Genomic DNA, 21,221 nt, shown 5'->3' on the forward strand with positions numbered 1-21,221 from the left:
TGTACAGTGAGTGAGACTCAAGACAGTGTAGCACTCTGCTGATGTAATCTGATCCATTCACCCACATGCTCTATAAGGGGCATTCATCAAGTATTCATTGTGGGTCAGGACCCTGAAGGAGTTCACAGATCACAGCTAACATAAGGCTGCTGGCCACTTCTGACCGAAGCGACGGGGGAGAGTTTATTTGTTTCAAATTTAAGAAGAACCTCTGAGCTGGGCTTTTATTCCTAAACTATAGAGAAGCCTTGAAGGAGTGAGTAGTGGAGGTGAGGGGCTGGGTCTAAGAGATCTAGATAACAGGAAGGCATTTTAGGTAAACAGGAGGCCATGGATAGCTGGGATGCCAAGGGAGACAGTACCAAGAAACGTTCTAGAATTATAGAGATAGTGGAGCAAAAGGTTGATGGGGCCTTCCTTGAGGATCAGACCAAGAAACTTAGAATTTTTTTTTTAAAGAATTTTTAAGATTTATTTATTCATGAGAGACACACACACACAGAGGCAGAGACACAGGCAGAGGGAGAAGCAGGCTCCATGCAGGGAGCCCGACGTGGGACTCGATCCCGGGTCTCCAGGATCATACCCTGGGCTTCAGGCGGTGCCAAACCGCTGCGCCACTGGGGCTGCCCGAAACTTAGAATTTTATATAATATGTAAGTCATAAAAATATTTTGACGTATGTGTTCATCCAGCAAATTAAAAATCAGCAGGTGGTAGATTCTGTGTGAGGTGCTAGGGATGCAATGGGGCACGAAGGAGACAAGGCCCATGTTCTTGTGGAGTTTACACTATCATTTTTTAAAAAAATATTTTATTTATTTATTCATGAAAGCCACAAAAAGAGAGGCAGAGACATAGAGGGAGAAGCAGGCTCCATGCAGGGAGCCCAATGTGGGACTCGATCTCGAGACTCCAGGATCATGCCCTGGGCCAAAGGCAACGTGCGCTAAGCCACCCAGCTGTCCTTACACTATCATTTTGGACACAGACAATAAGTAGGTAAACAAATAGAAAAATAAAATACTGACTGGGCTGTCCAGGAAATAAAGTAGGTGCTGTGCTGAGAAATAAAAATGAGGTCCTTTCTCCGGTAGGTGGCCAGGGAAGCCTCTTGAAGGAGGGAGCCTTTTTTTTTTAAAGATTCAAAAAAAACTTTTTTAAAGTAATCTCTTCACCCAAAGTAGGGCTCGACCTCACAGACCTGAGATCAAGTGTTGCATGCTCCACCGACTGAGCCAGTCAGGCACCCCTGAGGAGAGGACGTTTAAGCTGCAACCTGAAGGACTAGAAGGAGCCAGATATTCAGGAAGCTGAAATAGAGCAAGTGCAAGGAGCAGCAGCAGGAGGGGCCAGCATATATTGGGGCTGGGACTGCGGGAGGGGGGAGAGCAGGACAAGAGGGGACGGGGGGAGGCCGTGGGGCTGGAAGGTGATGGTAATAAGTGTGGATTTTACCACAGACACCAGGGTACTAAAGGTTTCAAGCAGCAAAGTGACATAACCTCATTTACATTCTCTGGCCCCTGCATACAGAGAGTGCATTGGGGTGATGAGTGAAGAGGCAGTGCAGATGGAGCATAGTATGGCATACATATACCGCAGGACTGGTGATGGTTTGGACCAGGTGGAGGTGGGAGAGAGGGGCAAAGAGAAAATGAGATACACTCAAAGGAAGTGCTGACAAGTCTTAGTGATGCACTTAGATGTGGGAATGAGAGAAAAATGGACATTATAGCTGCATTCTTGGCTTTAGGATCTGAGTTATTAAAAGGTACCACTGAAAGGGATGGGAAAGAGGAGGGAATGGTCAGGTTTAGGAGGCAGAAGGTTAAGAGTTTCAGTTTGGGCATCGCCAAAGACAGTAATAGAAAGGTGAATTCAGAAATGAGCAGGATAAGAAGGAGATGAGAATGACAGCAACTGAAGGAGAGGAGAGGAGGAGGGAAGGGGAGGGGAGATCAGAGGGCAAGCAGTAGCCCCTAGGAAGTCACAGGTGATTTAGGGGAAACCTGCATGACTGGAAGTGGCTACTGGTGTAAGAGGAAGTGTCTGATGGCCAGAAGCTGGAGGACCTGGCATCTTGGTGGTCTGTCAAACAGGCGGTTGTGAATGACTAAACTTAGAACTGAAGTCAACTTGCTAGAGAATGACCATGGAACCGGTTAAGCTTGTCAGAGAAAAGGATAGAGAAAGCAGGTGATCTGTACCAGTTTGGGCTAGCCTCCACATTTACCAGGCTGGAGGTGGCTCCATGACACTATAGAAGAGGTGCTGAAGAAGCAAGACAAGAGTCAGGAGGGCCAAAGAGGAAAAAATTCCAGAAAAACTTGTTAGCAAAATAGAATGCTTTAGAAATGTCTGAGAAAGATGAAGACCAAGAAGAGCCCACTGAACGTGGTGGCTGGGAGATCACTGTTGGCGGGGAGAGAGCAGGAGGGTGGGAGGAGGCAGTTGTCAAGTGCTAAGAAGGAGGAGGGGAAAGACACCAGCACAGTTCACTTACAAAGTCTGGCAGTGAGCAAGGACAATGTGTGTGACTGTTAACACTTCTGTGAATATTTGTGAAAGTCAGGTTCACAATCTGTCACTATCCCTCTCCGACCCAAGTCCCTGGTGCCCCAGACTCTTGCTCACCGCCAGCTCCTGCCGTATGTGTTCTGTGGTTGCCTCCAGGGCCCGTGTGCCTTTGGTAGCCTCATCTTCCACGGCTTTCACAGTCTTAAGCAGTGATGTCACATTGGTCACCATCACCTGGGGGCATCAGAGGAGTTGGAGAGAGGGTCATGTTGAGGAACAGGGGGAAGCGCACCAATCTTCCCCTCTCCTGATGTTGCTCTCATTCCCTCTGACCTTGGCAGAGTTCTTGAGCTGCCACACAGCAGGGTCGTCCCCAACTTTGCCAGCTGCAGCCTTTGTGGCGCTGATGAGGTCTCCCAGGGCTTTGGCCACATCTTTCACTGCATTGATCAGCACTACCTGCATCAGGGAGCAGAGGCTCTGGTCCGTGAGAGGGAAAAGGGGGAACAGGCAGTGAGTGGTTCTGGCCAGAAGTTGGGGTGTCAGGTGGATACCTGTGTCTCGGGGTCCTCGGCTCCCAGGCTGGCTGCACCCAGCTTGACCACGTCAGCAAGCCGTGTGATGGTGGCCACGGAGGACTGGGCAGCCTGTGCTAACTTCTCCTGGCTCCCGGCTGCGTTCTGCACCAGGACCTTGGTGTCTTCCACCAGCACCTTTGCGGTCTTCAGGATGCCCTCCCTGAGGGAGGCCCAGCTTAGTCAGCCCCTCCCAGGCCTTCCCCCAAGCCCTGCAGTCTCTCCTGAGCTCACTCCCCACCCAGCCTCCGGGAGGCCTGGTTCCCTCCTCACCGGTGGTCGGCGAAAGTTTCAGCACCCTCGCGATTGAGGGTACCAGCTGTAGCGAACATGATGGTGGTGTCAAGGTCGGCAATGATGCCAGATACGGCGCTGGCTGCAGTGATGCAGGCCTGCGTGCCACGGTTCCCAGCCTGGAGCGCAGCCAGCACGTGGGAGACCTGGGGGAGGAGAGTCATGTGGTGACTGGTCAATGCCTCGAGGAAGGGAAAGGTCACTGGTGCTCAGGAGAAGGGATGGGGGAGATAGCAGGGAAGGCCGGAGGAGACTGGGCAGGGCTGCAGGGTTGGGGGGCCACGGGGATGAGCACAGTTACCTTCTCAGAGACTCTCCGGGCACACTCTATGAGCTCCTTCTTGGTATAGGCGTCGCTGGGGCTGCACTGCAGGGCGCCTGCCTTGGTGACCAGAGCAGCACAGCCATGCCCCAGCTCTTGCACCCGGTGCTTGATGTGGGCACCTATCTGGGAGGGGATGGAAGAGGGAGATGGGCTTTACGAAAAGTACTCGGGGCTTGTGCTTGGAGGAGTCACCAAGAACCTAACAGAACATGCATCGTAGACTAAAGGGTTGGTAAGAAATGCCCAGCATGCAGATTTCCTGTTTCATATCCCTCAGGCAGGAGGTCACCTCCTACACATGGAAAATAATAGCATGTAGGCACCAACTGGTGAGGATTATGTTAAGCACAGTGAGGAGGTGGGGAGAAGCACTTTATGCTGGGATATTTGAATCAGCGGGCCATGGCTTACAATTTGGACTGGATGTGGTTAAGGAGGGGTTTAGGGTTGGGGATTAGGTGTGTCGTGGTAAGATCCAATTACTTGCTTTCTTGGAAAGCCAAGAGCTTGGGGAAGGAAAAACTAAGAAGAGATTACAGGCCTGCAAAAGAGCACAGAAGCAGCCATAGGCCCAGAGGAGGGTTGGCAGACCAGGAAATCTCTAGATTGTTGGCTGTCTCCTCTACCCCTGACTTCGGTCCTGTCCCTATACGAGCCCTGATCACTCTTTAGTGGAGTAGCCCTGGGGGTGTGTTCTCCTTTCTATAGAAGACTAGAGGAAAGGTGGGATGGCCCCACAGGCTGACATGATGGGGACAAGGGCCATGCCACCTCGATTTTCTGTGAGGGGCAGGGGAAGGCTTTCACAGCAATTGCCCCCATGCTTACCTCTTCGTTCTCAGCAGCCACAGCTGCAGGCTTGGCCTGTGAGGCCAGGCGGCCATAGTCACTGGTCAGCTGATTAGCAAGAGGGCCTAGCTCCTCAGGGCTGGTGTTTGACTTGGTTACCTGGTGACAACAGAAGAAGTAAAGTTATGCCCAAACTAAGCTCTCTGGGGTTAGTCTTATACTCTCCCAAACTCACCATCTCTTGAACAGTGACAGCAATGGCCTTGGCTGTCCGCACCATAGTTGTTTGGTAATCCACAAAGGAACCTTCTGGTTCACCCATTGGTCCTTCATCTAGCTGAGGGGGGCGGATGGAGTAAGGAGAAAGATTATCAGGGTCTCTGACACTGAGCTTAGGGACCCTGGCCCAGGGAAGCCTCTGACCACAGGTACACCCAAGACTCTAACCTGGTTGATGGCCTGGGTGATGGAGTCCACCATGCCGCCAACAACCCCAGCAGCACTGGCTGCTTCATTGAGGGTTGTTGTTAGGTCCTCTACGGCCTCTGTCATCATCTGTACAGCCTCCTCCAGGGCTTCCTGGGTGTGAGCTGCTTGCTGTGGGGCAGAGTGAGTGAGTGGAGGTGGGCTCTGGTGTTCCTGTTTCTCCGACCTCTTACTAGCAGTAGCCCCTCCCTCCCACTCTCAGTACCTTGGGGTTCCCGCCAGCCTCCTTGGCCGTGTACAGCAACTGCAAGGCAGACTCTGCCAAGGTTCTAGTCTGGTCCAGGAGCGCCATCTGCTGCGGGTGGCTCAGGGTCTTGGAGGCAGCACCCACTGCAGCCAGTGTGAGTGGCTCAAAGTATTGGGCCATCTGGGACACCTGAGGCCAGGGGTTTGAATGGAGGTCAGCTAGGCCAGGAATCTTTGCCTGCCCTGCCGTGGGAGTCCCCACTTGTCACTCTAGGTACCTTGTGTCCCAGCTGGGAGGCTTCAGCCCGCGCAGCACTGGCCAGTGGCTCAATAAGGTGGGAGATCTCCTGCACTGCAGTGAGCATCTGAGTGTGCAAGGCCTGGGAAGGAAGCAAACTTGAGCCCTGACTGTGACCTGGAACTGGGTCTGCTACTTCCTTCCATATTGAAATCACTCTCCCCTGGGCCTGTTCTTCCCGTACCCTTGACGTCTCTATGGAGCACACTCCTGGATACCCCATCTTCCTCAAGTCTGCCACCCCTCTTCCCAGATGCCACTTTTCGTAGAACCCTGTTCCCTGTTACCTCTTGAGAGATGCCTTCACGGGGAGCAAGTTGTTGGCTGACTGCAGCAAGGGAAGCCTGGTCTAGGTCCCGTAGACAGCTGTTTAGAGCTGCAATGGCTGTCTCGCACTCCAGCTGCCCTGGAGCCTTGTCCCTGTAAATACATCATAGGCTCCAACATCAAGAACATCCCTTTAAAACAAGGCTAGTCTGTCTTTCCCCATATCCTCCAAATCTTGGACAACACGTCTCCTCCAACACTATCCCATCTGATTGCACTACCCCTGCCCCTGTTCTGCTACAGTGTATGTTCCCTAGTCACACAGGTTCTCTACCCCCTCCATACCTCATGCTTGTAATGAGCTTCTTGATGGAGTCTGAGACAGTACGGGAGTGGCCAGCCAGCACTGACCAGCGCGGGGGGTCCCGGGGATTGACTGCTAGGGCTCGAGCGGTCTGGATTAGTCCTCCGGCACTCTCCAACATTGTCTTGGCAGAGATCACAATGGGCTCCATGGCAGCCCGGCCCTAGGGAGAGAGGAAGCAGGGAGGCTGAATCTCGAGACTCCTGCAAAGATGAGGAGGCAGCTGACCCACTGGTTCTCTCTTCACATTGCCTCACCTCAGGGCTGATCTGGGCAGGAATGCTGGAGAACTCAGGGTTGGATGCAAAGGCACTCAGATTGTCCACAGCCTCCAGCAGAGGGGCTGTTGCTGCTCGGCACTGAGCACGGTTCTCTTCTGTGAAAGCTCCGTCAAGTGCCTGGGAGTGGGAGTGACAGGCTCTCAGGACTGACTGTTGGCAAAGGAGGTGAAGCCCAGGTCTCTTCCCCTGGGCTAAAGCGGTGGGGAGAGGCTGGTGATGACCAGTATGACTAGGAAAGGGCTTGGACTCAGGTAGACAGGACGTGGTAAGGGTCTTAGGGACTGATGCAGGGACTAGAGGAGAGAAGATGGGACAGGTCAGAGGGGGGCTGGGAATTTCAAACACTGACAACCTTGATAGTCTTGACAAGATTGGCTGTGCTGTTGGCCACCTCCTTGGCAGATTGTACAAACTGGCGCTTGGCGGTAGGGTTGGCAGTCCGAGCAGAAGCTAGACGGCAGCTGTTACACAGCGCAGAGGTGTGCTTGGCCACGATGGTGGCTGCAGAGAGCACCTGCGGAGACAGACACGTGGAAGAGCCATGATGAGGGCAGGAGGGAAATGGACACACTTGGGCAGGAGCCCTGTGGGTTGGGGAATGGCGAGCAGTATCTCTGGAAGTCTAATTAGGAAAGACTGAGTTTACTTAGGAAAGATCTTCACTGAAAAGTGAAGATCTGGGAGACAGAGATCCCCAATGATGAACAGGGTGCAGGAAGGGGCAAATGGAAGACAGACACACTGATGGGGAAATTGTAATGGAGTAAGTAGAAGAGTGAACTCAAACATCATGGGAAAGTTATGAACTTAGCAGTAGCCAAGAGTGACAAGAAACAGGGCAGGAGAAGACACCAGTGGAGAAGCTGTGTGTAGAAGGTCCAGACGCATCTCCACGTCTTCTGCATCTCCCTCCCTCCCTCTCCACTTGGTCAGTCCATCCTGGCCCAGCACCGGTTCCCAGACTTGCCCATAGTACCCGTTCCCTTAAGTTACCTGGGCCTGTGTACAGCCAGGCTCCCCCAAACTCTGACAGGCCATCTGGATTGCCTGGTTTGCACGGGCGAACTGTGTGGGCTCTACCAATCCTTGTTGCCCAGCTTGGCTGTTGGGATCGGAGACACCTACCAGATATGCAGCCTGGGGAGGGACAAAGATGTGGGTGGGTGAGACTAAAGAATCTCTCTCCAGTGGGATCCAACAGGGACAGTGAGGACAAAGGGGCATAAGGCTAAGGTTAGTAGGCAGGGTACTATGTGAGTGGAGATATACAGTAACAAATGATAATTACACTATAAAAAAGAAAAAAAACCTCTCCTGTTTTGTTATATGTGTCTGAACATCTCAGAAGATTAAATAGGTAAAATAAAAAAAAAAAAACAAGAACACACGGTATAAGGGTTTCATCAAATTTCTGTTTAGATGTGTATCTGCTGGATTGTAAGGTAAAAAGTATTGCTTACTCTAAGTAGAAGTCAAAAAAGGTTTGAAAGCCACCCTGCCACGCACACACACATGCACACATACAAAACCTCTTTGGAAGAGTTTCAAAACTGTGAAGACTACTGGAACCATGGATATTTACAACACTCCCACTCTTCAGAGATTTGGAGAGAGGGAAGGGATGGGTATGATGGTTGCCAAAAATTTTTTATGATTAGAAGACCATCAGAAGGTTTGATTTATACTTTAACACATGGTGGCTCTCCTTTTCCCTCTTTATGCTTTTCCAGAAATAAGTCACACCATATAGAATAGGCTACCCAACAGGACAGGGCAAAGGGAGGTAGGGGAGACTGAGGAAGCAGGCTGGTGGGCTTTAGGGAAACAGTCTGAGATGAACCCTCAAAGCCAGTCTGACTTAAGGATTCATACCCTAAAGTAAAACGTTCTCACAGCTAACAGGTTGTTTTATACTTTACAGTTGCATAAAAAGGCAAAGCTAAGTGGTAACTCAATTAATTGGATATTTAGTCACTGGTACTATTCTAATAAAGTGGTAGTTACGTGAAAAAGGACTTGCATATGCTTATTAGCATAGCCCATGAATGGACAGTGTCACCATAACCCAAGGTAGCAGGGGCTCGGTGGGGGGGAGGGAGGGGAGCAACCAGAACTGTTGGTATTCCATGACTGCTGACAAACATCTCCACTGAGGGTAAATGCAGTTTCCTTAGAGTTGGTTTTGCAAACATGACTTCTTGGTTATCTACATCAGTGTCAGGCTGCTGAGGAGGCAGGGAAGGGGGGCATGGGGCCGTCCAGGGATCATCGCAGGGGAATACCTGTGCAGCTGCCTCGGTGAAGCCACAGAGGGCCTTGGAGGCTGTGGCAATGGCCTCCCCAAATTCTGGCAGGTTCCCGTTCTTGGCATTCTGGGAGATGCCAGTCATGGCCTCACCTAGTACCTGAGAAACAGAGTGTATCAGGAGGGTCCGTCCCTATCCTCAGAGGGCCGGAGGAGCCCCTGGTTTATTCCATCTTCCTGCCCCCTCATTCCTGGGCTGCACTTGCAGCACTTACCTTTGAGTTCTCCATCACACTGTCTAGGCAGCCAAAGTAGGACATATCATTGATGGGCTGAACTGGGTTCTCTAGGAGTTCCCGGACTGTCTGTACAGGGGGAGGACAGAGTTGAGATTCAGACACCTCCTTCACCCCAAAACCCACAATACCTTCTTCAACCTCTATACCACTTAGCCTGCCAAGTGCCCACCTCCAATTCCCGCAGGGCATTGTCACACTCCTTTTGGCCTGGTGCCTGCTGGGTGCACATGGTGATGAGCTGGTTGATGCTGTCAGTTACCGCCCTGGGAGGAACAGGAAGCTGAGTACATGCATGCCCATGCCCATGTCATCACTCTTGGGGTCCTATTTGCATGGAAGTCTCGAACGATTTCTCTTTTGCGTGTAACCACTCCTAAGCTGGAACGTCTCATGAGATGTCCCCTCCCCAGGCTCTTCAACATTCCAGGGCTGGGTTTCTCAGCTCCTACTTACCGGGCAGCTGCAGCCAGCTGACTCTTGAGGTTGGGGGCGGCAGGGTCTGTGGACAGGGCCTTGGCAGCCAGAAGAAGTTTGCTCGAAGACATAGAGATGCCCTTCAAGTTGGACACGACTTGGGCCCGGTCCTCCTGGCTCTGTTGAAGGCGAAAAGGTCAACACATCGTCCAGTCAGTCCTTTCTTATCTGTCTCTAAAAGGGCTCTTCCGTCCCAGACACTCAAACATTGCTAGAGACTGGGAAGAGGAGGGGAGGGAGCCAGTCGGAGGTCAGGGCTGTGCAGGCACATGGGCACCTCCCATCTAACACCTGAGCTGGGCCCTGTGCCTTTTCGTACCGGGGCCTGTCCTGCCATCTCCACACCAGCTTCCAGGAAGGTGCTGAAGTCCTGTCCAAATCGACCTGAGGCTCGAGCCAGGTCCTGAGGGGTTCCCCGAGAAGCTTGTACCAGTTCTGTGGCTGCCTGGTTCAGCCCAGCGGCAGCCTCATTCAACCGGCTCTGAGCTTCTTGAAATGTCCCGGTGCTGGGTGGAAGCTGCAGGGTCAGAGAGAAAGTCAGAAGCAAGCATGGGGAGCACTGCAAGGGAGAGTTGGTCATAGAGCGCTGGGAGGTGGGCACAGACCCTGGGAGTAATGAAAGGGGGGTACATCTGGGAAGTCAAGGTCAAGGAGAGGTCTAGAGGCAGAAAGAAAAGCTTGGAGTTCTTCCGCTCCTACATGCTCCCCCACACCCTAGGCCTCCTACCGAGTCACTCAGGAGCCGCTTGCTGGCATCTCCCACTGCTCGCAGGGCATTGTCCACATCTCGCTGGCCAGGAAGGCAGCTGACACAGCGGTTCAGGGCCTGAGTCACAGCTTTAGCCACCTGAGGTGGAAAAGGAGATAAGCGTTGCCAAAATGGACACCGTTTGGGAGAGCGCCCCCCGCCCCCAATTTATGGCACGTAGGAAAGAACTGTTCTACTACCCCCGGAAGTGAAGAGGAAAGGGGATGTGTGCCTGAAGGGCTGAAGTCAGGATATCAACTGATAGTAACAACACTGCCCCAAACTGGTGTTCAGTGACGCACCCCCTCAGCCTGAGACCCTCCTTCTAAAACTTAGGGGAAGGGTGGAGTCCAGACAAGAGTGGTCAAGGGCAGGCCCGATGATGTAGATGAGACTTTGCTCTAGTCTAGCTGGGCCTCTTCCCCAAACCTGACCTGGGCAAGCCGTTGCTGGCTCTCGGGGTCCCCTGGATGGCCAGCTGCCTTTTTTGCTTCCTCGATGAGGCTGCTGGCCTTGTCCAGAACATCGCTGGCTGTGTCAAGCACAATGGCCTGCACTGCAGGATCTGACGTCAGGGCAGCTACACCCCGAGCAGCCTGGGCCAGTGACCGCAGCCCACCTGCCACATCCCGAGCGGCGATCCCTGGGGGGACAGAAGGGAAAAGGCACCTTAACTGCCAGGCCCAATTCCCATGGTTTCCTCTGTCAGCTCCCCTTCCTGGCTCTGGCCACATACCTGCGTAATTCTCATTGCCCTGGGCAACCTCCCCCAGCAGCTGGGCAATGGCAGAGCTCACTGCTTTGGTGCTGTTACCCAGGTCCTGGGCACATTTCTCCATCTAGGGATGAAGGGGGAGATTCAGGTGCAGAATGAACGGGGGATCAGGAACTTGAGAAGTGGGCTGGTGGTTTATATTTTATTTTATTTAAAATCATTTATTTATTTATTTATTTATTTATGAGAGACAGAGAGAGAGAGAGAGAAAGAGAGAGAGGGAGAGAGGCAGAGACATAGGCAGAGGGAGAAGCAGGCTCCATGCAGGGAGCCTGACGTGGGACTCGATCCCGGGTCCCCAGGATTACACCCTGGGCCGAAGGCGGCGCTAAACCGCTGAGCCACCAGGGCTGCCCCAGTTGCTGGTTAGGGGCAGCTACAGAGTGTAGGTGGGAAGGTAAACCCCAGGGCCCGATGAAGAACGAGGTCTTAAGAATACTTACGGTCTCCCCAGGTAAGGGCTTAAGCTTGCCATCTCGAGCTGCTGCCTTCACTTCCTGCAGGTCTCTCTCGAGGTTCTGTACCACGCTCAGTGCAGAATCCATTTCCAAAGGCCCACACGCTTCCTGAGCCTACAACGAACGATAAGGGGGTTCAGGCACAGGATGTATTGCCATGTCCATGGATGCCCCAGGTTATACAATTACCCCTGTTGTAGGTTATTCTGCAGACTACCCATCATCCCAGAACTCTACCCTCGTTTTCTCTTTCTTCAAAGATTTGAGAAGGAGAGAGAGAGAAAGAGTGACACATGCATGGTGGGAGAGAGAGAAAAACTTAAGCAGATTCTGTGCTGAGTGTGGAGCCTGACGTGGGGCTTAGTCTCATAAGCCTGGTATCATGGCCTTGAGCTTAGACCGAGAGTTGGATGCTCAGCCAAGTGCACTACCCAGGTGCTCCTACCCTCATTTTCCAAAGCCAGTCAGCTCCCGTACCTTCTGGGCAGCAGTACGAAGTTCAGCCAATGCAGTACCAAGGTTTTTGGCACACTGACTCAGCTGCATGGCCGAAGCCTGGTCCTGAATTGTTGGCACTGACGCTTTTGCAGCAGCCACCATCTTCCCACCTGGCTGTTGGGGAACAGGCAGGCAGATCAATATGCCATCTGCTTAGGTACAGGGACTGATGATGGTTAGGACACGGTGAGTGCTGCAGCTCAGTCTGGGAAGGAGGCTATTGGGGGCTACTGGCGAAGCTTAAAATTGTGAGCCATCTCAGGGACTCAGAGGGTGGGAAGGGTCTTGTCTGAGAGGTGGGGAAGGATGCCTTGCCTGTAGAAAGCTCTGGCTTGCAGCAATGAGGGCCAGCTGAGCACTGGGACTGTCAGGCTGAGCCTGGCTCCCTCGGACGCCCTGCACCAGCAGTGGAATCTGTTCTGCCACAGCCTGTGGGTGAAAATGTCATAAGAGTCACCTCCCCACAGACTGGGGGAAAGTCTCCCTCCTCCCACACCTCCTTCCACTGAGTCTCACCTTGCAGCTCTGCACCAGCAGGGGCTGGGGGCCGGCAGAGGCCTTGGGGGTGGAGGCTGCGTGCTGGGCTGCAGCAATGGTCTGTGTAGCTGAGGCCGCAGCCTGTTTGGCTGCATGCTGTGAGGACAGAGTAGTCAGGACAAGCCCCAGGAGGTCCCCTGCCCAGTTCCCAGCCCACCCTGGCCATGCTATCCATGAGGAAATGCTGATTGAGTCTCTTTTTGCATGTCCCTCCTGGTGTTGTTCCTCCCACAGCACCCACTCTCTTGCTCCTGGTTTGCTTCCCAGCCTCACCTCCAGGCGCTGCACCAGCTTCTTCTTGATGGCATTCTGTGCAGCTGCATTGGTCGCCATGCGCAGGCCCTCGGCTGCCTCCCGCAGCCGCTGCTGTTGTTCTTCACTGTCAGGGTGGGCAGCTGCTCCCTGAGAGAAGTAGAAAGATAGTCATCATTCAGCATCCCTGTGGCCCCCGAATACGCTCTGCTCTGACCCTTCAGACTCAAACATTTTCCTAAAGTCATTTCTAACTCTCCCCACTGAAAGGTAATCTCAGCAGAGATGAGCTGCCTCAGGGCAGGCAAAGGGGAAGTGTCATGAGGCCCTGGATTTCCTCTGGGCTCTCTTCAGGTGGAACTGTTTCTTCTTTCCCTCTTGGGGTGAGGAGTCAGGTTTCCTTCCCTACTCCCCACAAAATGCCACTAGTAAATGGGGGTGAGGAAGAGCTCTCTGGGCCAAGGAGGACACAGTTTAGAGCAAGGATCTCAAAAACCACATCAGGGGGCCTGGGTATTCCTGCCAACTGGAGAGCCCCAGAGCCCTGAGAGTGTGAGGGCCTCCTTGCTTCTTCCTGACGGGTCTTCTGCACCCTGTGTCCCCATGTCTCAGTGTCTTGTCTTTGTCTGTACTGCTGCCAGTGGGACCCTGTAGACTGAATGCTTATGTGCATTCTTGGGAGAGATCCAGAGAGCAGGCAGGTGGTGGCAGCAGAGTAGGGGCAAGTAAGGACAGCAGACCTTCAACTGAGAGGAAGAAAAAGGGGCGTGGTGGCCTGTCAGTTAGCAAGCACTATAGCAGTCACACCAGCTGGGGGCCTGGGCCGCCATCCACCTGAAGCCTAGGGTACACTGACTTCCTGAGCACCCCTATCTGTTCTTGTGTATCTCCTGCTTTTCTTGGGTCTCTCCCATCAAAAAAGGTGACCATCTGGACCTTTCTACTTCCCTTCAGGTCTCAGTCTGAGAGTTTGCACAGAAGGCTTTATACCTTGGCAGCCTCCACCATCTTGGCTGTGGCATCAGCCAGGATCTTAGCAGCGCTTAATAGCTTGCGAGAATTCTCCAGATCACTCTCCCCCTCGGCATCAGCCTTGATGGCATTGACCAGGTCAGATGTGGCTTGGGCTAGGATGCGGGCCTGTCGTACCATCTCACCTGAGAGGACAGGATATAATCAGGTAATGAAACCAGAGACACTACGGGGGTACCAGGGGTGGGGAAAAGTGGTGCCGACAAGGTAGACCTAAGTGCTCTCGAGGGCAATTAGAGACACAAAAGTTCTGGAAGGGATTCCCCTGCAGTTGTCTTTTGAGCTTAGGCTCTTGGAGAGTGAGATTTCCTGGTAGGCTTCTATGGGAGGGAAGACAGTCTCTAATGGGTGTTTTTAGCAGTCTTGAGAGGATGAGATACTCCTTTTGAAGGCTTTGGGGGTGAGGGGGTAAGGTGGAGTGGAGAAGGCTAGCTCTTCATAACGCCACCTTCCAACTCCAGCTCTGGTGTACGCTTCTGTATATTCTCTAAATGCACCAAAGAAGTCAGAACAGGGATGGTCATATTCCTGCTTTATGGATGGGAAACTGAGCTTTCAGAGACAACACCTAGTCTCCTGTGCTGAGTCCTTAGCAGGAGGTGGCAGGTCTGCAAGGGAATGTCCACTGGGCTCTGGGAGCCTCACTGGGGTTCTCTGTCTTCCCAGGAGTGGTATTCTTACCAGCATCGCCCATAGAACTGAAGATGTTCTCGGTGACTGTGAGGATGGTGTCAGTGGCCTGGTCGTAACGGCCAGCAGGCCCGGCCCCTGTGGCGTGGGCCTTAACATGCTGCAGCAGCTCATTCAGGGCCTGGGTGACAGCTGTGGCCGCTGCTCCTACCCCCCGCAGCAGCTGCCCATCTTCTGTGGCTGCCTGGGAGGCAGATACACAGCCTTCCACGGCTTTGGCCACCAGGCGTCCGGCCTCCACCAGCTGCTCCTGGCAGACAGGTGAGCTGATTGTAGGTGCCACCACCTGTAGGCAAACAGTGTCAGAGATGAAGGCCATGGAAAGGAGTTGGGCAGTGGAAGGTGTCTGTGGCTTTTGCAACAGTCCCTGGGATAGGTTAAGGATGAGCCAAAGAGGTGAAATGAGAGGTTCTTGGGCATTGCACCATCACCCCTTGGTGTGAGCCAGCACAAGCCCTGGGGCTCACCTTGGTGCAGGCCACCAGCTGGGAGGTGGACAAGGCGCACTGTGTTGCTGCGGCAATGACCTGGCTCTGAAGCCCCGAGTCCTCTGTCCGCTGGGCCACGCTCTTGGCCTTGAGGACCAAGGCAGCTGCGGCACTTGCCACAGCCTTAGCCAGCTGCATTAGTACATCCTGTGAGGGAACAGCTGTCAGCAGGGCCCAAGGATGGGCTTGGGGTCTATGGACCCTTCTCAGAGGCATAAGCTGTTTCATTTTTCCCCGACTCCAATCATAGGACAGTGTATGCAGAAGCCACCAGAAGCCAACCCAAGCCCCTTCCTCGAGCGCCCAGTGAGACAGACCCCCACCAAGGAACAAACCCACACCAAGAGAAACAGAGCCTACACCAAAGGTAGAAATGCATGAGGCGGATACACTCGGACGGCGATGGGGAGGGACAGGCAGCACTGTTACAGTAGGATGGAGAGAGGCGCCTCTTGGGGTCCCTCCCACTCCTAGCTTCCCTCCTCCATTTCTTCTCAATTGTGGTTTGGAGTCACCCTGGAGTACAAGACCCCGTACAACCCTCCCTGATCCCATTTTCCCCAGCCCTGCCTGTGATATGCCTCCAGTCTCCCATCACATTCTGTTCCCCCTAGGGGGCTGGGGGAGAGGTGCAGAGCGAGTGTATGCGGCTCAGAGAGGACAAAGCTAGGAAGGCCCAGGCCAGAGGCCGTTACCGTGGGGGAATCGGGGGCAGATCGAACCCCAGCCCCTCTGGGTGCACATATCTGCATGGGAAATCCAGGATGACAAGTCAGGTGAGGAAACTGGCATGGGGTGGGGAAGGGGGAGCTAGAGGAACAGTGTCCTTGGGGTGGCAGGGAGGGGGCTTCAAGATGTCAAGTTGTGACAAGGGCTATATATAGGGAAGATAAGGAAAAGATGACAGGAGGCTACAATATATCAATCAGCCAAGGGTGAACTAGTAGATTTGGTTTGGACTCAGGGATTCTGAATTCTCATCCCCCAAAAAGGGACTGGAGGTTCCCAGTGTTATCCCCTGCAAATAGAAGTTCAGATTGGCTCTGATGAGTCAATTTGTAGTAACAGGATCAGGAGCTAGACTCAGGGTCAGAGGTTAGCTCCAAGAAGCTTATGTTCCAGGGGATGGGTAGATCACTAACCTGGAAGTGGGGGTCAGTATCACTTTCCCCAATTTGCTGCAACAACTCCCCACTGGCCTGGCCCACGTTCCCAGCTGCTTGCAGCAGGTTCTGACGGGGCTGTGGAGAGTGGACGCCAGTCAGAAGCTGCCTAATTCCTGCCCACATGCCCATGGGTCCTCCTGGCCCATAGGTCCCATACTTCCACCCTATAGCCCAGCCTGCCCCCTTCTTTGGGCTCTCCTCCCTGGTGCCAGCCCGCGACCCCCGACCTCAGCGCTGGCTGGCTGGGCGCTGCGCAGCAGCTCTGACACCGCCCCGGCAAGGCCCTTGGCGGCCTGTAGCAGGGGCCGGCCACTGCCCCCTTCGTCCTCCAGCAGGGCGGCCAGCAGCTTCACGCCTCGGGACATCTCCGTGAGGTTGGAGGAGATGGTAGTGACCGCACAGCCCACGGCTGTATAGTCTGTCTCTGCAGGGTCTCCTGGGGGCAGAGGAGGAAGAGGAGCATGTGTCAGAGGTGGGCAGGCCAGCCGATGGGCGGGGAAGGCGCCCAGTCATAGGTGTTAGTCACATGCACATCCTGAGAGAGACGTATAGGCAGTCTCTTCTGAGTCAAGGTGCAGTCCCACCCAGAGCCAGTCACACTTGTGCTTGCACGCGCTCCTCCTCCCCCGTCCCACCATACAGAGAACTTGGCATCCGGCTTACCCGCCGTCAGGTTCACCACAGAGGCAGTACCAGCTGTGATGGCATCTACCTGGGAGTGGATCTCATGCTTTGATTCATCCATCTTGTTCTTACGCCAGGCCTTAGAGGCCTGAGAGAGAGAGAGACAGTGAGAGAGGGAGAGAGGCAAAGCTCAGGATCTGCTCTGGTTTGGTTAACTCCAATCCCTCCAGAGAGTCCCAGCACCGCTGGCCTCTCCTCCTTCCCATACTCACAGCATCCTGGCCCAGAGGGGGCAGAGTGTCAAAGTCATCCAGAGTGGCCTGGGCAGCCTGCACAGCCTGCATGCTGGAGTTAATGGTCCCAGTGAGTGCCTGCTGGGCTGACGTCTATATGACGAGGGGAGGAGAAACAGGGAGCGTTTAGAGGCAAGAAAAGGTACAGGAGAACTTTAGGCTGGAGATAGGAATACAAATAGGGACGTAAGGGGATCCCTGGGTGGCTCAGCAGTTTGGCTCCTGCCTTTGGCCCAGGACGTGATCCTGGAGTCCCGGGATCGAATCCTGCATCGGGCTCCCGGCATGGAGCCTGCTTCTCCCTCTGCCTGTGTCTCTGCCTCTCTCTCTCTCTCTCTCTCTCTCTCATAAATAAATAAATAAATCTTAAAAAAAAATAGGGACATAGGAAAAGACTGCCTAGCTCCTGGCTGGGTCCAGCTGGTACTATGGTGGCAGCGGATGCACTCTTACCAAAGGGGGCATGTGTCCTCGGTGCATCTGGCCACTGGTAATCTGCTGCTGGGCTGGTGGCATGCTGCCCATCTGGAAATTTTCAGGACCGGAGGCTCCAGAGCGCATGATAGCAGGCAGGGCCACAGAGCCGTGCTCCACCTTCCCCACCCGGTTATACTGCTGCTGGAGGACTGTCGACCTAGAGAGGGTATATGCTGGGCAGCACTCAGAAGTCTGTGCTCTCACCCCCCTCCCACCCAGCTCTACCACCTTTGCAGGTCCTGTGGTCTAGGGGGTGCATGAGGTGTCATGATATGGCCTGCAACTGGTTAAAGAACCATCCTAGGGATTCCCCCCACCCCTGCCCCCCACCCCGTCAGAAGTCACTAGAGTCTCCCTGCCTTCCCTGCCCCTGATAGATGGGATCAGCCCAGTTCCCTTCATACTTTTTGGGGGAAACTGAGTCCTCCAGCATAGTAGACTCCTCGTCTCCCTCCAGCCCAAAATGATCCTTGCTTTTTTTCTGTAGGAAGGGAAAAGGAACAACAATTAAAAAAGAGAAAGGGAGGGAAAAGGCAGCCTCATCTTCCCCTGGTCCGCCTTCTTCCAGAATCTGGGTCCCCCTCACTTTGAAAGGACTGGCTTGGACAGAAGATAAGGGAAGACTGAGCAGAAGGCTGGGGTGGCACCTTCTTAAGGATGATATCGATGTAGCCGGCGATGAGCTGTGCGATCTGCTCCCCTTCTGTCGTCTGTACTGAGTAGTAGCCATCTTGGTAGTCCCCGAAGTCCTAGGGTGACAAGGTGGGGGCTTGGTGAGACAGCCGGCATCTACCCAGGATAGAAGAGGGTGGAATGTGGGCAGCTCTGGGGGGGAATCCTGCCCTTCTTTGATTTCCGCTTTCTTTTTTTTTTTTTTTTTAATTTTTTTATTTATTTATGATAGTCACACAGAGAGAGAGAGAGAGGCAGAGACATAGGCAGAGGGAGAAGCAGGCTCCATGCACCGGGAGCCCGACGTGGGATTCAATCCCGGGTCTCCAGGATCACGTCCTGGGCCAAAGGCAGGCGCTAAACCGCTGCGCCACCCAGGGTTCCCTGATTTCCGCTTTCTTTCTTTGCCTCCCTGGAGGGCAACATTTTGTTTATGAGGAGCAGTCTTTGTGCTACATAGTATCAAACACATGCCATCCAGAAAATCTCTTTTCTTTCCTCCTGATAATAAAGTTGGGAAGACACAAGTATTTATCATTGAATGACTTGTAACTGACGGTTAGTCCTAGTACCTAGAATGGAAAAATAGCCTTTACTAAACTCTCATCCCTTCATGGGGGTACTTCATCAAGGTGGTATCAGTTAACCATCCAGCACACCAAAATACAAAGCCAGGAGGAAAACTACTACATAGCTGCTGCTGAGGATTATTTTTCTATCACCTTTTTTTCTCTCTCAAGTTTCCTACAAGCCCAGTTCACTGGTGATGGTTCTGTCCTGATGATTTTTTTTTTCTAAAGATTTTATTTATTTATTCATGAGAGACAGAGAGAGGCAGAGACACAGGCAGAGGGAGAAGCAGGCTCTCTGTCGAGAGTCTGATGTGGAACTTGATCCCAGGACCCTGGGATCACGCCCTGATGCGAAGGCAGATGCTCAACCACTGAGCCACCCAGGTGTCCCTGTCCTGATGATTTTATTTATTTATTTAAAAAAATATTTTATTTATTTTTTCATGAGAGAGACAGAGGGAGAGAGAGAGATAGAGAGGCAGAGACACAGGCAGAGGGAGAAGCAGGCTCCATGCAGGGAGCGCAACGTGGGACTCGATCCCAGGTCTCCAGGATCAGGTCCTGGGCTGAAGGCGGCACTAAACCGCTGAGCCACCCAGACTGCCCAGTCCTGATGATTTTAAAGACTGCTTCATTTAAACATCACCTACTCTCTAGGAAAGCTTCTCCTCTACTCTGACCTCTGTGGTCTTGCAACTGTTGCAGAGTTCTCCTTTTTTCTGGAGTCACTCAATGATTATCCTGGGGCTCAGTACATTATCCTGAGAGACAGGAAAGACCTGTGCAGCTGCCCCTGGACTGGAAATTCCAAAGCCCTTTCCCTGTGGCCCCCAGACTCACCAGGGTGAAGCTCTTGGGAGAGGCAGCCCAGCGTTTGATGTTGGTGAGGCTCCATTCCTGGATCACCTCTTTGGTCTTCTCGTCCACCCGCATCACACACTCCTTAGTGATGCCCAGAAGCCTAGGCACCAGCTTGTTCTTTCCTTTCATCTTTTCCTGTGAGGCAGAGGCTGTCTTTGGTATGGTGGCCAGAGATATCAGACAAGGAGTGAATGAGCAGATCCTATCTAGACCACCAGGGGGTGCTAAGGATTGTGGGAGAGCCAAACAGGGGTTGGGGGGGTGGGGGCGCTGAGGTGGGGGTGGTGTCTGCAGGGAGCCACAAACTCCTCTAGGGAGAAGCAAGGGCACAGGGGCAGCAGCCAAGTGAGCAGTAGAGAGGGCTGACAACCCCACACGTTTCCACGGAGAATGGGACTCATAGGGATGATGGAAAATGTGACCAAGGGCAGGGCCAGACTTTGAGGGGAAAGGGGAAGAATGGGAATAAGGTGGACAGACTGAGAAGGGTCTGTCACCCACCTTCACCAGAAAGAAGGAGACACCATAGGTCTTGAGGGAACGGGCTAGCTTCACGTAGCGAACCTTGGCCTCGATCTCACTCATCTGCCCACAGTTCTTGTGTGCCTTAGAGTGGGAAATGGGGAAAAACGTTTAGCAAAACATGGGGGGATGGTGTCACAGACAAGTTGCGACGTTAACCACAATGGGAACGTACTGTGGGAGACACAGGAAAGGTTAGAGGGTGCAGGGTATGAGAAATGAGAGGGTGACAGGATGGGGGTGGACAGAGGATACACAGAAGCGACACTTCAAGGAATATAGTTAAACAACTTGCAGATGTTCTGGAGACACGAACAGATAAGTAGAAGGTCAAATAGAAGGCTTTTTGGGCTGAGTACTCAAGAAGTGGGGATAACACTTTACATTTGTACAAAGATATACTTTTCACAGTAACTTCAGGCATACTGTCTCATTTGATTCTCCTATCAATCCCACCCAGGGCAGGCACTGTCATCCCGAGTTAGAGGCAAAGAAAAGAAAACAAGAACACTGAATTGAATTCCACAGCAAATGCAGTGATGGAGCTGAAACGAAAAGCCCAGGTCTTCTGCTTTCTTGGCACAGGAGAGGTGGGAGAAGAGTTTGATGGGTGGAAGCGGGGTGGAAGGAGATAAGGAAGGGGCAGGGGTCCATTCAGTCAGTAGGATTAAGTAGCAAAGCTCCCAAGGCATCCCAAACACTTTCCCCTACCCCCATTCACCTGGAAGATCTTACGCTCTCCCTTCTGCTTCACATACTCCTTGGGCAGGAAGTCCTTCAGGCTACACCAGAAAAGGGAGGGTCAGCACGGAGTGGACAGCATCAGGGATATGTAGGCCATGGACTGTGGGCCTGGGGGCATGAGGAAATGTCTAGGACAGTGTTATCTTTGGGGAGAAGGAAGGCTCGAGGGAACAGAGTCTGGATTATCCGTGAAATCAAGATGATCTAGCATTAGCTCTTGACTGCAGCCTGTGTCTCTCCCTACAGGGGAAGGGACTGAGGGAACCTGAGTTGTAGGCTGTCCCTGAGGGAAAGAGGGTCTAGAGCACTACCACAGGAAACCAGGAGGAGAAGGAGCTCAGTAGGAGAATGACCATGCACATAGAAAGCTAAGCAAGCCACGCTGAACTCTACACATTCTGAGGAGTAT

At 53.1% G+C, this 21,221-nt stretch overlaps 1 protein-coding gene across 3 annotated transcripts in view; it reads right to left on the minus strand.

Annotated features, from left to right (window-relative positions):
* The window catches only part of TLN1 (talin 1), a 32,983-nt gene that overhangs the window by 3,273 nt on the left and 8,489 nt on the right, over window positions 1-21,221 (minus strand). For 2 of the 3 annotated variants that reach the window (XM_077912457.1, XM_077912458.1), the window contains exons 8-49: window positions 20,790-20,850; window positions 20,048-20,152; window positions 19,526-19,681; window positions 18,089-18,190; window positions 17,846-17,922; window positions 17,418-17,598; window positions 16,944-17,057; window positions 16,711-16,819; window positions 16,275-16,483; window positions 16,024-16,122; window positions 15,577-15,627; window positions 14,861-15,028; window positions 14,385-14,679; window positions 13,662-13,828; window positions 12,693-12,821; window positions 12,399-12,515; window positions 12,198-12,311; window positions 11,862-11,996; window positions 11,370-11,498; window positions 10,888-10,990; window positions 10,586-10,794; window positions 10,131-10,250; window positions 9,723-9,920; window positions 9,383-9,522; window positions 9,099-9,192; window positions 8,906-8,995; window positions 8,668-8,790; window positions 7,379-7,522; window positions 6,738-6,899; window positions 6,362-6,502; window positions 6,086-6,267; window positions 5,761-5,893; window positions 5,454-5,555; window positions 5,195-5,365; window positions 4,951-5,100; window positions 4,739-4,840; window positions 4,543-4,662; window positions 3,691-3,837; window positions 3,369-3,535; window positions 3,075-3,258; window positions 2,854-2,979; window positions 2,638-2,754 (exon numbers count right to left, since the gene is read on the minus strand). In XM_077912457.1, the coding sequence (XP_077768583.1) occupies window positions 2,638-2,754; window positions 2,854-2,979; window positions 3,075-3,258; window positions 3,369-3,535; window positions 3,691-3,837; window positions 4,543-4,662; window positions 4,739-4,840; window positions 4,951-5,100; window positions 5,195-5,365; window positions 5,454-5,555; window positions 5,761-5,893; window positions 6,086-6,267; window positions 6,362-6,502; window positions 6,738-6,899; window positions 7,379-7,522; window positions 8,668-8,790; window positions 8,906-8,995; window positions 9,099-9,192; window positions 9,383-9,522; window positions 9,723-9,920; window positions 10,131-10,250; window positions 10,586-10,794; window positions 10,888-10,990; window positions 11,370-11,498; window positions 11,862-11,996; window positions 12,198-12,311; window positions 12,399-12,515; window positions 12,693-12,821; window positions 13,662-13,828; window positions 14,385-14,679; window positions 14,861-15,028; window positions 15,577-15,627; window positions 16,024-16,122; window positions 16,275-16,483; window positions 16,711-16,819; window positions 16,944-17,057; window positions 17,418-17,598; window positions 17,846-17,922; window positions 18,089-18,190; window positions 19,526-19,681; window positions 20,048-20,152; window positions 20,790-20,850 (5,743 nt within the window). The remainder of the gene's footprint in view (window positions 1-2,637; window positions 2,755-2,853; window positions 2,980-3,074; window positions 3,259-3,368; window positions 3,536-3,690; window positions 3,838-4,542; window positions 4,663-4,738; window positions 4,841-4,950; window positions 5,101-5,194; window positions 5,366-5,453; window positions 5,556-5,760; window positions 5,894-6,085; window positions 6,268-6,361; window positions 6,503-6,737; window positions 6,900-7,378; window positions 7,523-8,667; window positions 8,791-8,905; window positions 8,996-9,098; window positions 9,193-9,382; window positions 9,523-9,722; window positions 9,921-10,130; window positions 10,251-10,585; window positions 10,795-10,887; window positions 10,991-11,369; window positions 11,499-11,861; window positions 11,997-12,197; window positions 12,312-12,398; window positions 12,516-12,692; window positions 12,822-13,661; window positions 13,829-14,384; window positions 14,680-14,860; window positions 15,029-15,576; window positions 15,628-16,023; window positions 16,123-16,274; window positions 16,484-16,710; window positions 16,820-16,943; window positions 17,058-17,417; window positions 17,599-17,845; window positions 17,923-18,088; window positions 18,191-19,525; window positions 19,682-20,047; window positions 20,153-20,789; window positions 20,851-21,221) is intronic. The other variant, XM_077912459.1, reaches the window with a different exon arrangement.

Source organism: Canis aureus, chromosome 10 (assembly GCF_053574225.1).
Source record: "Canis aureus isolate CA01 chromosome 10, VMU_Caureus_v.1.0, whole genome shotgun sequence".
Classification (NCBI taxonomy): domain Eukaryota; kingdom Metazoa; phylum Chordata; class Mammalia; order Carnivora; family Canidae; genus Canis; species Canis aureus.